The 12500-nt window shown below is 38.6% G+C and overlaps 1 protein-coding gene across 1 annotated transcript in view; it reads left to right on the top strand.

The window, feature by feature from the left end:
• The first annotated feature begins 4152 nt into the window (after positions 1 to 4152).
• Positions 4153 to 12500, top strand: part of LOC107662146 (RAS guanyl-releasing protein 1-like) — a 33901-nt gene continuing 25553 nt past the window's right edge. Inside the window, exons 1-2 of the mRNA XM_016452068.1 lie at positions 4153 to 4461; positions 11008 to 11183. Coding sequence (XP_016307554.1) covers positions 4439 to 4461; positions 11008 to 11183 — 199 coding nt within the window. The 5' untranslated portion in view covers positions 4153 to 4438. The remainder of the gene's footprint in view (positions 4462 to 11007; positions 11184 to 12500) is intronic.

Below are 12500 nucleotides of genomic sequence, written 5' to 3'. Positions count from 1 at the left end.
TTGCCAATATTTGGGTGCTGGAGAATCAGAATTCTCTAAATTCCTTTTTAGTATAATGCTGAAGGATGAATTTTGTCTACTTAACCTTCGTTTGGAAATACAAGAGTGGTACTGAGTATAAATTATGAAATTACATTAAATTATACAATATACTGTATAAACATCACATTAAAAATTATGTGACTCTGGAGCAGGAACAAAATGTAAATGATAAAAGCAAAATCAACACAACAGGGCCAGAAGGCCAATTAAAAAAATCAGATCAGACCAGACAGACAGACAGATAGATGGATGGATAGATAGATAGATAAATAGATAGATACATAGATGTGCAGCAGAAGTACAGACAGACACACAAGGTAATTACATTTTCAATCATATTTCCCCTTTCTGCATCCAGACACACACAGACCACCAGTCGGCTAGACAGTCTGACAGCTGCATAAGCAACACACCCCTAAAATTACTCGAGGAAAATACAGCCAACGTGCTGCACCCAACCACACACACTCACATACACACACTCTCTCAAACAGGCCAAAAACACATACAAAGATGACAGCTGGCATCTCTCCTCACCTCCACAATCTCCATCCAAGTGTCATCTCTGAGCGTGTCCCACCTCTCTCCTAAGTCCAACTGCAACTACATCTGAGTATGGAGCAACAAGGATGCTGAAGGATTTTTGGGGGTCTTGGCAGCCGAGGACTGAACTTCAGAGAGCATGCTCAGACAGGACGTAATGAAGACCGGGAAGCCGAGTGCATTGGCTCAGGTTTGCTGCGTGCTGTCCTGTAGTCATGTGAAGTGACCGCTAGATGGAGGCGTAGCATCTCACAAACTCACTACGGAAATAACATTGAAACAATAATTATTTGCAGTAGCCTACAGACTATATTTAAATGTGAGATAATGTATTAGGTTACTATAGTAAATGACACTAATGCACAATAACATAATACTCTTTAATGATAATGAATTAGCCTAACTGCTTACACTACCATACACTACCACTACACTACCATTTAATAAAACGCTGCCCGATGGTTTTCATATTCTGCAACTTCAAAAGAAAAAAAACATAATTAGATATTAATGACAGTACAATTAAAAAAAAAAGATGAAAATCAATGATAATTTTAAAATATCAATGAAAAAATTACTTTAGTGTCTCAAAACAAGCCCTGTAGTGTAAATGTAGTTTATCAAAACTTCCATTCCAGTGTCTTCCATTTCCAGTTGGCAACGACCTTAACGAAAAATCACTGTTTGTTTGTATATATATATATTTTTTTATTTTTTTTTTATTTTTTTTTTATTTTAGCATGTAATGGATATGACAATGTTAATGTATTTGGTCTTGGCGGAATAGATCTGCTATGCTGCTGCCGCTGAATTGCTGCTTCTGTTGGTTATTGCTGTATTTGTAGATTGCTGTTGCTGCTGCAAGTACAGGAACTTGCTATTGTCAAATGCCAATTCATTAGCCAATATGGTGCTGTAAGTATTTAAAGTGCCCCTATTATGCCATTTTTAAGGTTGCTAATATTGTTTTGGGAGTCTCCTAAAACAGGTTTACATGCATGCAAGGTCAAAAAACACTGTAGTTTTCTCAAAAAATAGATTTAATTTTACCTCATTTCTAAATGATTCGTAAACGACTCGTGCGAAGCAGTTCGAAGAATCAGTCTCTCTAAACCCCTCCTTTCCGTGAGCCCTCACTGCTGTGATTGGTCAGATGGCGCAGTCCCTTGTGATTGGTCTACCGCGTACAGCGTGTGTCGGAAACGAAACATTGCCATGACGGAATGACAGCCCTTGAGACTTGTCAATACAAAAAAATATGGTATGGTTTGTACCTTACCAATTCGAGCCGGAGTCTGATGATGAAACGGTTGAAGTGGCTGATCGACAAGAGACTGATTGACAAGCACGACTGGAGCATGACGTTTCTCAGTGGTAAGTGTCAAGTGTTAACAAGTTTGTGGTAATTATAAGATGTGATAGCAAGATGTTCATGATGTAGAACTTAGGCGGACATTATGCAAATGTGTTACTTCATGACGTACAGCCGTAACAGAATACGATTCGAATTCCTGACGACTTGTTTAGGAGATTGCGAGCCGACTCTTTTTTTTTTGATAGACAATAATGCCAATACATAAGCCGATATGGTGCTGTGAGTATTTAAGACATACTGCTGCTGCACAAATAGCATAAAATAACCCGTAGCAGATCTATACAGGTGAAGGTGGAGGGTTTCAGAGGAACTCTGAAAGCGCACTGCAATGCTCAAGCGAATGCTAACCAGCCATTTAAATGTAAAGCAGCAAGCTCATTGGCTGTGCATGCAACATGAACCAATCAGCTTGTTACACGTCATTTAATGCTAAATGCTAAATCAGCCTGCGCCATCTAGAGTTTCATGACAGAACTTGGTACATATATATATATATATATATATATATATATATATAAGTCGCCATTTATTTTAAGTGTTTCACCATTTCACCTTGTAGATATATTTCCTCATCACTTGAACAGTTCTGCGCTAAATTAATAAAAAAAAATCAAAACAACAGTTTATTTATATCCCATATTAAATATAATACACAATATATTATTATGTATTATATTTAAAATGGGATATAAATTAATACAAATAATCTGAGAGTTCTTTAAAACAGTGAATAAATCATATTAATATTTGATGTTTGAGAAGTTACCACAGTTTTTTGCCATAGCAATAACCATGGTAACAATGGTATTTTGGTGGTTACCATATGGGAAATATTTGCTAATTTTGTGCTCTGACTAACCTAACAGATGAAGCAATTAACAGCCTGTCTAGGCTTGATAGAACCAGTTTCTAGTTTAAGTAATTGAGTAAACTGAGGGGACAGTTCAGTTTATTTTCTATTATTACCTTAGTACCAAAACTGAAGGCAGATGACGGGTGCCGATGTGGTTTCTTCAGTTATGCAATCGCAATTGCAGAATTTGCATCAAGAAACTTACTGAAGACATGGTCAAGAGCAAGAAAAAAATATGTACAGGAGAATACAAGTCTAGCTTCAGCTGTTACTGACAAAAACACCATTCACTCTCAGAAATAACTCTGAACAATAAGTTCTTCCTTGCTATTGGAACGTTTTAGATTAGTTTAACCATTTTGAGGAAGTAAACAAAGGTGGAGTGATGAGCAAGGGCCCTGTTGCAAGTTCATTTGTGGTGAAAAAAAAAAGAGTCAAAAACAGTCTTCATACAAAGCATGACAGCATCTGCAACAACCCAGACATATATGTGTCTCCTTTAATACAGAACAGGCGGCCCACATTTCACAGAATTTATATTCTAGGTGTCATTCTGAAAGATGGCAGTTGATTCATTTACACCCTTCAACTGGCAGAAGCCCCCCTCGTCTCATCTCCCCTCTCCTCCATCCTCAACAAGGCATCCTTTCAGTGTCCTGCTCCAGCTGCATGTGGAGGGATTCAACCCTGGAGACACTACCTAACTGTTAAAGAGATAAAGAGAAGGGATGAAGACGATTAAAAATGGATCCAAGGCTAACAAATGAACATACAGCAGGTACAGACACGCAGCTATTACTTAGGGTGCGCTGTAGGTGGAAATTTGTGGAAAACACACCCGAAAATGCAGGTAAAGTGCATTTACCTGCAGCCTAAAGGCAAGGAACCTGTACAGACTAAAACAAAGCTGAAATATGTGTAAAACACGCATGTAGGAAGCTAATGAGAACAAACGTTGGTCTTTTGGGACTGATTTCTCATTCTGATGTCTATTTGGACACTGTCAGTATTTAATCAGCCTTCCAATGATTTTTAATTTGTATTACTTACTCCTACACTCTTTCGAAAGAGCTCAATCCCTCCCTCTCTTCTCTCTCGCTCACTTTTTCCCCCTCCCTCTGTTACACATGCAAACAGATGACAGTTCCCCTATCTGTCAGAGCCAGTGCCTGTATTTCAAATAGGGACTTGTTTGTATTGAATTCAGTCAGTTGTTTGTTGTGATTATGCAGAATGTGACAACTTTTTGAGCCTTCGGTTCTACTTTTTTCCTTTTTAATGCACTATCATTGAATAGGGGATCTTTTATTTATTGTTTTGGTTAACTCTGTGCCCTGTGGTTCACGTTCTCTGGTAAAATTCAGAGAGAAAGAAAAGAGGGGGTGTGTGAGAGTGAGTGAGTGAAAGAGAGAGAGAGAGAGAGAGCTCTGAGCCACAGCAGCTGGTTTTCAGGTTTTAAGTTTTGACAGCCGTGACTGAACAGCCACTGTTCCATCCCAGCCTGTAAGAGGTCAGTTAGTACCTCTGGCTGGAGGAGAGAGACTGCAAGATACCCGATGGGACAAGTAAGGGTTTAAGCAGTCCGGGGGACACCAACAGGACACCGGTAGACAAGATTTGGCATCATGAATCGCAAGGAGTCAAAAAGGTACACACGTTTAACTGTCTTTTCAATTCTGACTGTGCTTTGACAGGTCTCCATGCTCTTTAGAAATGATTTGATGTCGCGTCAATGCAAAATTCTGCTTTAGTTCTTCGTGTCAATGGGTTTAATGTGCATTTGAGGTTTGATAAGTCTGTCTGTGCCTCGTTTTGCAGCGCACTGCAAAGTGATCACTGTGGTTGTCTGACAAAGCTGTGGTTTCTCCTCATGTTCTTTAGAACTTTGTGTTTAGGTTTCAGTTCTCTGCGAGAGAGACAGGCTAGTTACTCTCAAAACGGTTCAAACTGCACATTCATCATTCAGATTCTCCCTTTGGGGCTCAGACTAGGTTTGCATTTGCAAGACTGTAGATTCACATGTGTATGCTGTGAAGTAGCAGCGATGCTTGTCTCTGATCTTTAAGAGGGGATTTCACACTAGGGAGATGAATTGCTTTTGACCTAGTTATTCTCCAGTGACCTGTTGTGGATAGAGGTATGTTCACTTGCTGTGTTTACAGTACATAAGAGGCATTAGCAGGAACATAATGGTTGGTGTTGTGAAGACACATTGCTAGTGTCAGCTCATTTAAAACTTAATCAGGGAGTTAACCAACGCTACATATGGAGTCAGATTAATATATGTGATAATACTGTATATATGATGTGAGAGTGTCAGTATACATACAAACTCAGCCTGTCTATAATTACTGGTATAACTAGATCAGTGACATGAACCTACATGAGAACGGTACAATCGATAGTTCTGACTAGGAGCTTTTGGGGGCGTCTCTTTTCTGCACATTATCTCAGAGGTCTTATCTGATTGCTTGGAAATGACAAACTTAGCAGCGACTACAGTGATGTTATCAGCATAAGTACATTACAGCAAGTTTTTGCAAGCATGTAATATTTGATATTTAACATTTCATATTTCATATTCAATATTCAATATTCAAAATTTTACTAATGAAATATTGAATATTAAATGTATATTAAATATTTGCATTTAAAACTAAAACTACATGAAAGTATTATGATTATGATAGCTTATATAGACCTATACACACACACACACACACACACACATTTAATAATAAATAATAATAAATTAAATAAATAATAAATATATTTCTAAATAAATAATTATATAGTATGATTTTATATATATATATATATATATATATACAGTATATGTATATGTTGTGTTATATACAAGATTGATGTTATATTGTACAGTTTAAAACAAATGAATTTAGAATAATTTAAAATTCTTATACATAAATAGCAGTATTTGTCAAATATAAAAACAATTTTGTCGTGTCTGACATCTAGAAGTACATGGAGCAGAGATGGAGAAGGTTGCGGATAGACTCATGGAGGGAGAGATAGAGAGATGGTGGGCGACAAACAAGGCCTTCAAAGGGCTTTGGCATCAATTAATCAATTAATGAGAGAAAGGGAGGAATTTGCATGTTGGATTTCCAAAGAGAAAGGAGAAGTTGTTTTCTGAATGACATGAATAGAGCAAAGGGTGCAGGAGGAGAGGAAGAGAAAGTGAGCGAGTAGGTGCTATGCATGGCCGAAACACTCATACGCTGTATGATTGCAAATGTTTCATTGGATTATGATACTGAATGCCAGGGTGTCATGTGCGAATACAAACAAACCACACTGCTGTAGAGTTCACTGCGCTAAAAACAGCACACTAGTTCTATAGGGGCTGATATATTTAATATTTTAGCACTTTTCACATGAATATTTGTTGTAAAAAGAAGCAAGACTGTGTGAAGGTTATATATACAGTAGCATTAGATCAACAGATGTTTAATTATTTATTTTCGATCAAAATCCAAACTACAGAAGCCTGTTTCTGGTTTTAGGTGTGTTCACATTTGCTCTGTGAAATTTACTTGGGCAAAATCCAGTAATTTTAATAACTATCAGCACTTTTTGGAGTTTTGTGTGAGGGCGAAAAAGTTTCCCATGCAGATTTCGCACGTTCAAGTTGGTCATGTAAGTTCGCCATGCTGACCAAACAGAAAGCTGCTTGGTTTGAAAGTGACTTCTGTGTGAGAAGAGCTCAATCACTACGCTATTAACAATGGACCTTTTTTGCCCACAAAATATTTCATGAACATTAAAAATTAAAACAGTTAATTATGCAATAAAAAAAAAAAAAGTCAAGACAAAAGACAATATTAAAGGCTGGAATACATTAAATGACTTCAAGACTTCTGAGCGGATTTAAAGGGGTCATATGATGTTGCTAAAAAGAACATTATTTTGTGTATTTGGTGTAATGAAATGTGTTTATGCGGTTTAAGGTTAAAAAAACACATTATTTTCCACATACTGTACATTATTGTTTCTCCTCTATGCCCCGCCTTTCTGAAACGCGTCGATTTTTACAAAGCTCATCGGTCTGAAAAGCAAGGTGTGCTGTGATTGGCCAGCTATCCAGTGCGTTATGATTGGGCTTGCGGCAACCACATGTGACGACCCCGGGCTGGACTCCGCTTCGTCCACGGTGAAAGGCGATCCACAGTGTCAAGTTGTTGTATTTCCTCAGCGACCAGCACGGATCAGCTCCAGGCATGACGAAGCAGATATCGTCCTCTTTTGGAAGGCCAAACAAAGTAGTTTTGCTTTCACAACGAATCACACAGTGCCTTCACGACATGGCGGCGGCAACAACAATACTACAGCGAGAATAAAAGTTACGCCTTCTTTATTTGCGTGAACATTTGGGTGGCGTTATGCAAATCGTCCCACATAGTGACGTAGATATGTGGGGGCGTGTTAGAACGAGCTGTTTTAGGAGGGCGTGGCTGACTCTTAACTTTTATAAAGAATATCTCTTTGGATTTGAGACTTTAGTCTTTGCAACTTTACAGATCTTCTTTATGCACCAAGAGCTTGTAACACTCCAAAGAGAAAGGAAAAATTGAAATCGCATCATATGACCCCTTTAAAAATATTAGACATCACACACTTGTTGAGTGTAAATAGTTACAAAGGAAAAACTGTACATCATACACTTAAATGGTACACTCACACAGAAACAAGTGCCTTGTTGCTAGGAGAGACGTGACAAATGAAAACATGTTTTCTAAAATGGGCTTGAAATATATCAAACATGTTTAATATCCTCCAACTGCATGGAATCATAGTCTGAAGCTAAAAATTCAGAGTCTGTGCCCATCATACACTACGAGATTTTCTATGAAAGCTGTCAACTCAAATCTGCAGTCTAGCTCTGTTTTTCGGCAACTATCATCGACTTGTCCATAATGTATATCCAGGGCAAAAATCTGGGCAAAAATCTTGTATTCCAGCCAATCGTATCTTATATTCAAGTCAAAATATAAGACATAAAGTCACAATTGTGAAATATAAACCACAAATTCAAATTAAGAAAAAGAAAATCAAATTTTTAAAACAGGTCAGAGAAACAAGTTTAGTTGTTTGACTTCACTTTTCAGCGTTCTACAATAAGCATACAGAATCTCAATATCTTTATATTATCATTATTGTATCGTGACCCAAATATCGAAATCACCTAGCTGATTCTACGCTGCATATAAATTTGCATAGACTTATTTACAAATTAATTTACATTAACCTAGTGCATTTTCCCTAATTTGTTTACTGTATGTGTGAGTCTGTATCCATGTGCATGTGTGCATTTCTCAGGCGTGAGAGGGCTGCAGAGTGTGTATTGTGTATTGTCATCAGCTGTAGAGCAGGTTGATGCAAATAAGCGAGAGAGAGAGAGAGAGAGAGAGAGGTGAAAATACGATGGGGAATTTGCATATTGAAGTCATGTCTAATATTCAGACTGTCAGAAATAGAATGAACAGAAGAGAAGGAAATATGAGGTGTATTTTATGAAAGTATAAATTGGAAGGCTGTGTAAAAATGACTTCCTGGTCTACAAACTTCAGCTGAAGTGTTTATATGCTCTTGGCCGGAGTGTGTGGTCCTGATCTTAGTGGTTAGACTTGGTTTGCTTAATGAGGTGAGAAGGTAAACGTCAGTGTGTCTGTGCGCAGAGAGAATTGAAAACGAGTGTGCTGAACTGGACACTGATGCAGGAGGAAGGGAGAGAGAAGCGGTTGGGAGGGGTTTGGACATTCTAAGAACTCATCGCTACTTCTCTGCAGTCATGGCTAGCTTCCTGTTCGTCTCACTGCCGTCACAGACCACAATGATTCTTGCTGATGCTGTCAAAGACTCAATTCAATGTCCAACTCAGAAAAACACACCTTTAAATGTGAGATTATGCTTCATACTACTAAATTACGCAGCAGCTGTGAGTTTTATAGACTGTAACCCTGAAGTACAATGTTGTTGTTCTCTTTGTGTGGCTGACAAAAGAGAGAGCAAAGCAGTGAGACAGAGATGCTTATCTACACTTTCTAACTGTCTCTTCCTGTGACATTGACAGCCTGAATAGTGACACCTACTGTAAAGGGTGGCAGATATCAACACGCGACCTTACATATAAACATCAACATACTTGATCTACCGGTAGGGCTTGCAGGGTGCGAACAGTCACATACAGTATGTACACAGGCATGTGCTGTCCGGCAGACTTCAAGGGGAACCCATCGCTCTCAGGCATAATGTCAAAGGCTTTAGGGCATGTAAAAAAGGATGTTAGAGCAGATCTGAGTGATATTTAATTTAATCTCTGAAGTAAATGTACCGGCAGATTTCAATCTGAACAATTTAGGCCATTAGATTTTTATATTGTATAAAGAGTGGTGCATGCTTGTGTGAAACTCCCAGTAAAGCTGCTACGTTGGGTTTTGCTATTCCGTCACTAAGGACTTCTGAGGGGGCTTTAGCACAGCATCATTGCTAGAGTGTTCTGGCAGGTTGCTAGGGCAATTTTAAGTGGTTGCTAAGGTGTTTCTAAGCAGTTGCTGGAGTGTTCTGGTAGTTTATTAGAATGTTTTTAAGTGGCTACAAGGGGGTTTATAAATAGTTGCTAAAGTGTGTGGTTGTTAGGGAATTTCTGGATGGTTTCTAATGAATTTCTAAGTGGTTGCTAAGGTCTTCTGGGTCGTTGCTACAGCATTTTTAAGTAGTTTTGGGGTGTTATGGCAGTTTACTAGGGTGTTTCTAAGAGCATATTACGGAACACATTAGTAACCGCTTAGAAACACCCTAGTAACCACCCAGAACACTTTAGCGACCACTTAAAATCACCCTTGTAAATTGTCAGACCAATCTAACAACAACTAGGGTGTTTCTAAGTAGTTGCTAGGGTGTTCTGGCTGATTGCTATAGGCCGGGTATTTATAATTGGTTCCTAAGGTGTTCTGGATGGTTGGTAGTAGGGCTTTTCTAAGTGGTTGCAAATGTGTTTTGTGTGGTTCCTAGGGCATTTCAAGCAGATTGCTAAACCATTCTGTGTGGTTACTAGGGCATATCTAAGTAGTCACTGGTGTGTTTTGGCAGTTTACTAAGGTGTTGGGATGTTTTAGCTGGTTGCTAGGGCATTTCAAAATGGTTGGTAAGGAGTTCTCGATGGTTCTTGATGGCTACAATGTTTCTAAGTGGTTGCTAGATGTTTGCTTATTCGCCCATGTCAAAAGGGCCCATGCCTCATCAAGTTTCTATGATATTCTTGCCCTTAAATTACTCATCTATCTCCTACAGTATTAGACTATGACCATTTTTATGCCATGTGAATCCTTATGTCAGATCTGTGAGAAAAGTAACTGGACATTCGCATAAACAGACAAGTTAGGTGGTAGTATCTCTAGTTGCATGTGGTAATACTTGGGATAGGTTTTAGCAAAACAGAACATGTAGCACATTTCTCATGACTAGATCTCATCAGCTTTACATATAACCTATGACACACAACCAAGATCAAAGCCCTACCATCACTGCTGTGGTTTTCAATGTAACAATAAAGGGATAGTTCACCAAAAAAAGTTTCTTTCTTCTGTTACATACTTTGAAGAATATGTGCAACCAAACAGGTGACGGTAGCCATTGACTTCCTTAGTATGGAAAAAAAATACATTGGAAGTCATTGGCTACCAGCAACTATTCGGTTACCCACATTATTCAAAATATCTTCTTTGGTGTTCAACAGAAATAGGAAACTCATACAAATTTGTGACAACTTGACGGTGAGTAAATGAGGACAGAATGTTATTTTTTGGCGAACTGTCACTTTAAGAACCAAAGATGATGTCTTCAACATCAACAAAACATTTCATAATATTAAATATTTAAAAAAAAAGATCAAAATGCTGCTTAGCCTGGTAAAGATAAGCAGTTACTGCGAAACGTCTGTGGTCTGATGAGTGGCTAAAACTACGCAAACTATCTGTTGCTATGAATTCTTTGTTTTGTTTGTTTGTTTGCGAGAGCCAGTTTGAATAAATGCTTGCATCCATGCCCCAGTTGTACTGTTGATCACATGATGGTTGTTTGAATCCACCTGTACTTTGTTGGGACTGGGTTGAGTATTTCATTAGCATCAAGCCACGAAACTGCATTTTTTTCATGTGTCTTCACTCTTCAACAGCAGGAAGTCCCGTCAGGAGGGAGGGTGTGTGATAAAGTGCAGAAGACCAGTGCAGAGGAGGATGACATGCCCCAGTCCTCAGGAGATCAGCCGGGCTCTTCAAAGTCCTCCGGCTCACTCTTCTTTTCGCTCTGCCAGCCTGGATGAACTCATCCTCCGCTGCCTCCATTGCTTCGGTCAGTTCATCTAATCTCTATCTGTCTATCAATAAGCCCCACCCTACATGACAATCATTTACATGTCAGGTTGCTTGTCCTGTTTTAATGAAAACATGACCAAGTGTTGCCTTCCGGGTAGTTAAAGGAAGCACAGCTTACATCACAACAGAAAATCATACTTCTCCCACATTCCACGTTCATGGGGTTCTCAGCCCTGTCTCTGGCCTAATGTGCCCATCATTCCCAGTCTCCATGTGCCAGCCGGATTATGTAAGTCTGCTGAGGGACAGCAGCTCTTGTCAAAGAGAGAGGGAGAGAGAAACAGAGAGAAAGAGAAACAGAGGGAAATCTTTTGGTTTACTAGGATTCAGGGCCTGGGAATGTGTTTGTCCCTCTATGCTAATGAGACAAAGCCTGATTGTGTGCCTCAGTTCCGCAGGCCTGCCCTCTCTCTCACTTTCTCTATCTTTTGATGTCTCACCCCCTCCCTCTCATTTTTTCATCATCCCCTTATGCCTTGTTTATTTATAATCTACTTGGCTTTTTATTACCCTAAGTATTTGGACTAGAGATACACAATATATTTGTACCATATTGGTTATTAGCCGATATTTGAGTTTTTGATTCACAATTATTCATCAATATACTGGATATTTTGTGTTAATTTTCCCTATTTTTACAATTAAATGACCATTTCGGTGATCTAATTCTCACTTTAAAGTTAATTAAATATGAATCTTTAGCAAATCTCAAAATGAACGTCCATTTTCACGCTGTACGTTATAATGTTGTGATGCCTAAATTCAAAATTCTGACTAAAACAGCTGGTTTAGATAAAATGGTATTGATTTATAATGACCGCTGACAAGAAAGGGAGCAAGCCGAAATAGAAAGAATATTGATTTTTAATATCGGCCATAACATTAAAGGGGTGGTTGATTGCGATTTCACTTTTTTAACGTTAGTTAGTGTGTAATGTTGCTGTTTGAGCATAAACAATATCTGCAAAGTTACGAAGCTGAAAGTTCAATGCAAACGGAGATATCGTCTTTTAAAATTCTGCCAGTTTAATGCCTACAAAAACGACTGGTAGGGACTACAACAAGTTACTTCCCGGGTTCGTGACATCATAAACCCAGATAAACCCCGCCCTCGGGAAAAGGCAGCAAAGGGGGCGAGGCCATGCTGCGCTGCTTTAAAGAAGAGGAAGAGAAAACTAGAGGTGCATGTAAAAATATATATTTATATATGAATCGTGATTCTGTCTTCTAACGATTCTAATGGATTCACAAGTTTCAAAATCAATGTTCTAAAGCAGCGGTTCTTAATACTGTT

Source organism: Sinocyclocheilus anshuiensis, unplaced genomic scaffold, assembly GCF_001515605.1.
Source record: "Sinocyclocheilus anshuiensis isolate Anshui unplaced genomic scaffold, SAMN03320099.WGS_v1.1 scaffold643, whole genome shotgun sequence".
In the NCBI taxonomy this organism is placed as follows: domain Eukaryota; kingdom Metazoa; phylum Chordata; class Actinopteri; order Cypriniformes; family Cyprinidae; genus Sinocyclocheilus; species Sinocyclocheilus anshuiensis.
Note: the sequence above shows the minus strand (reverse complement) of the source record. Positions and strands in the feature narration are given on the sequence as shown.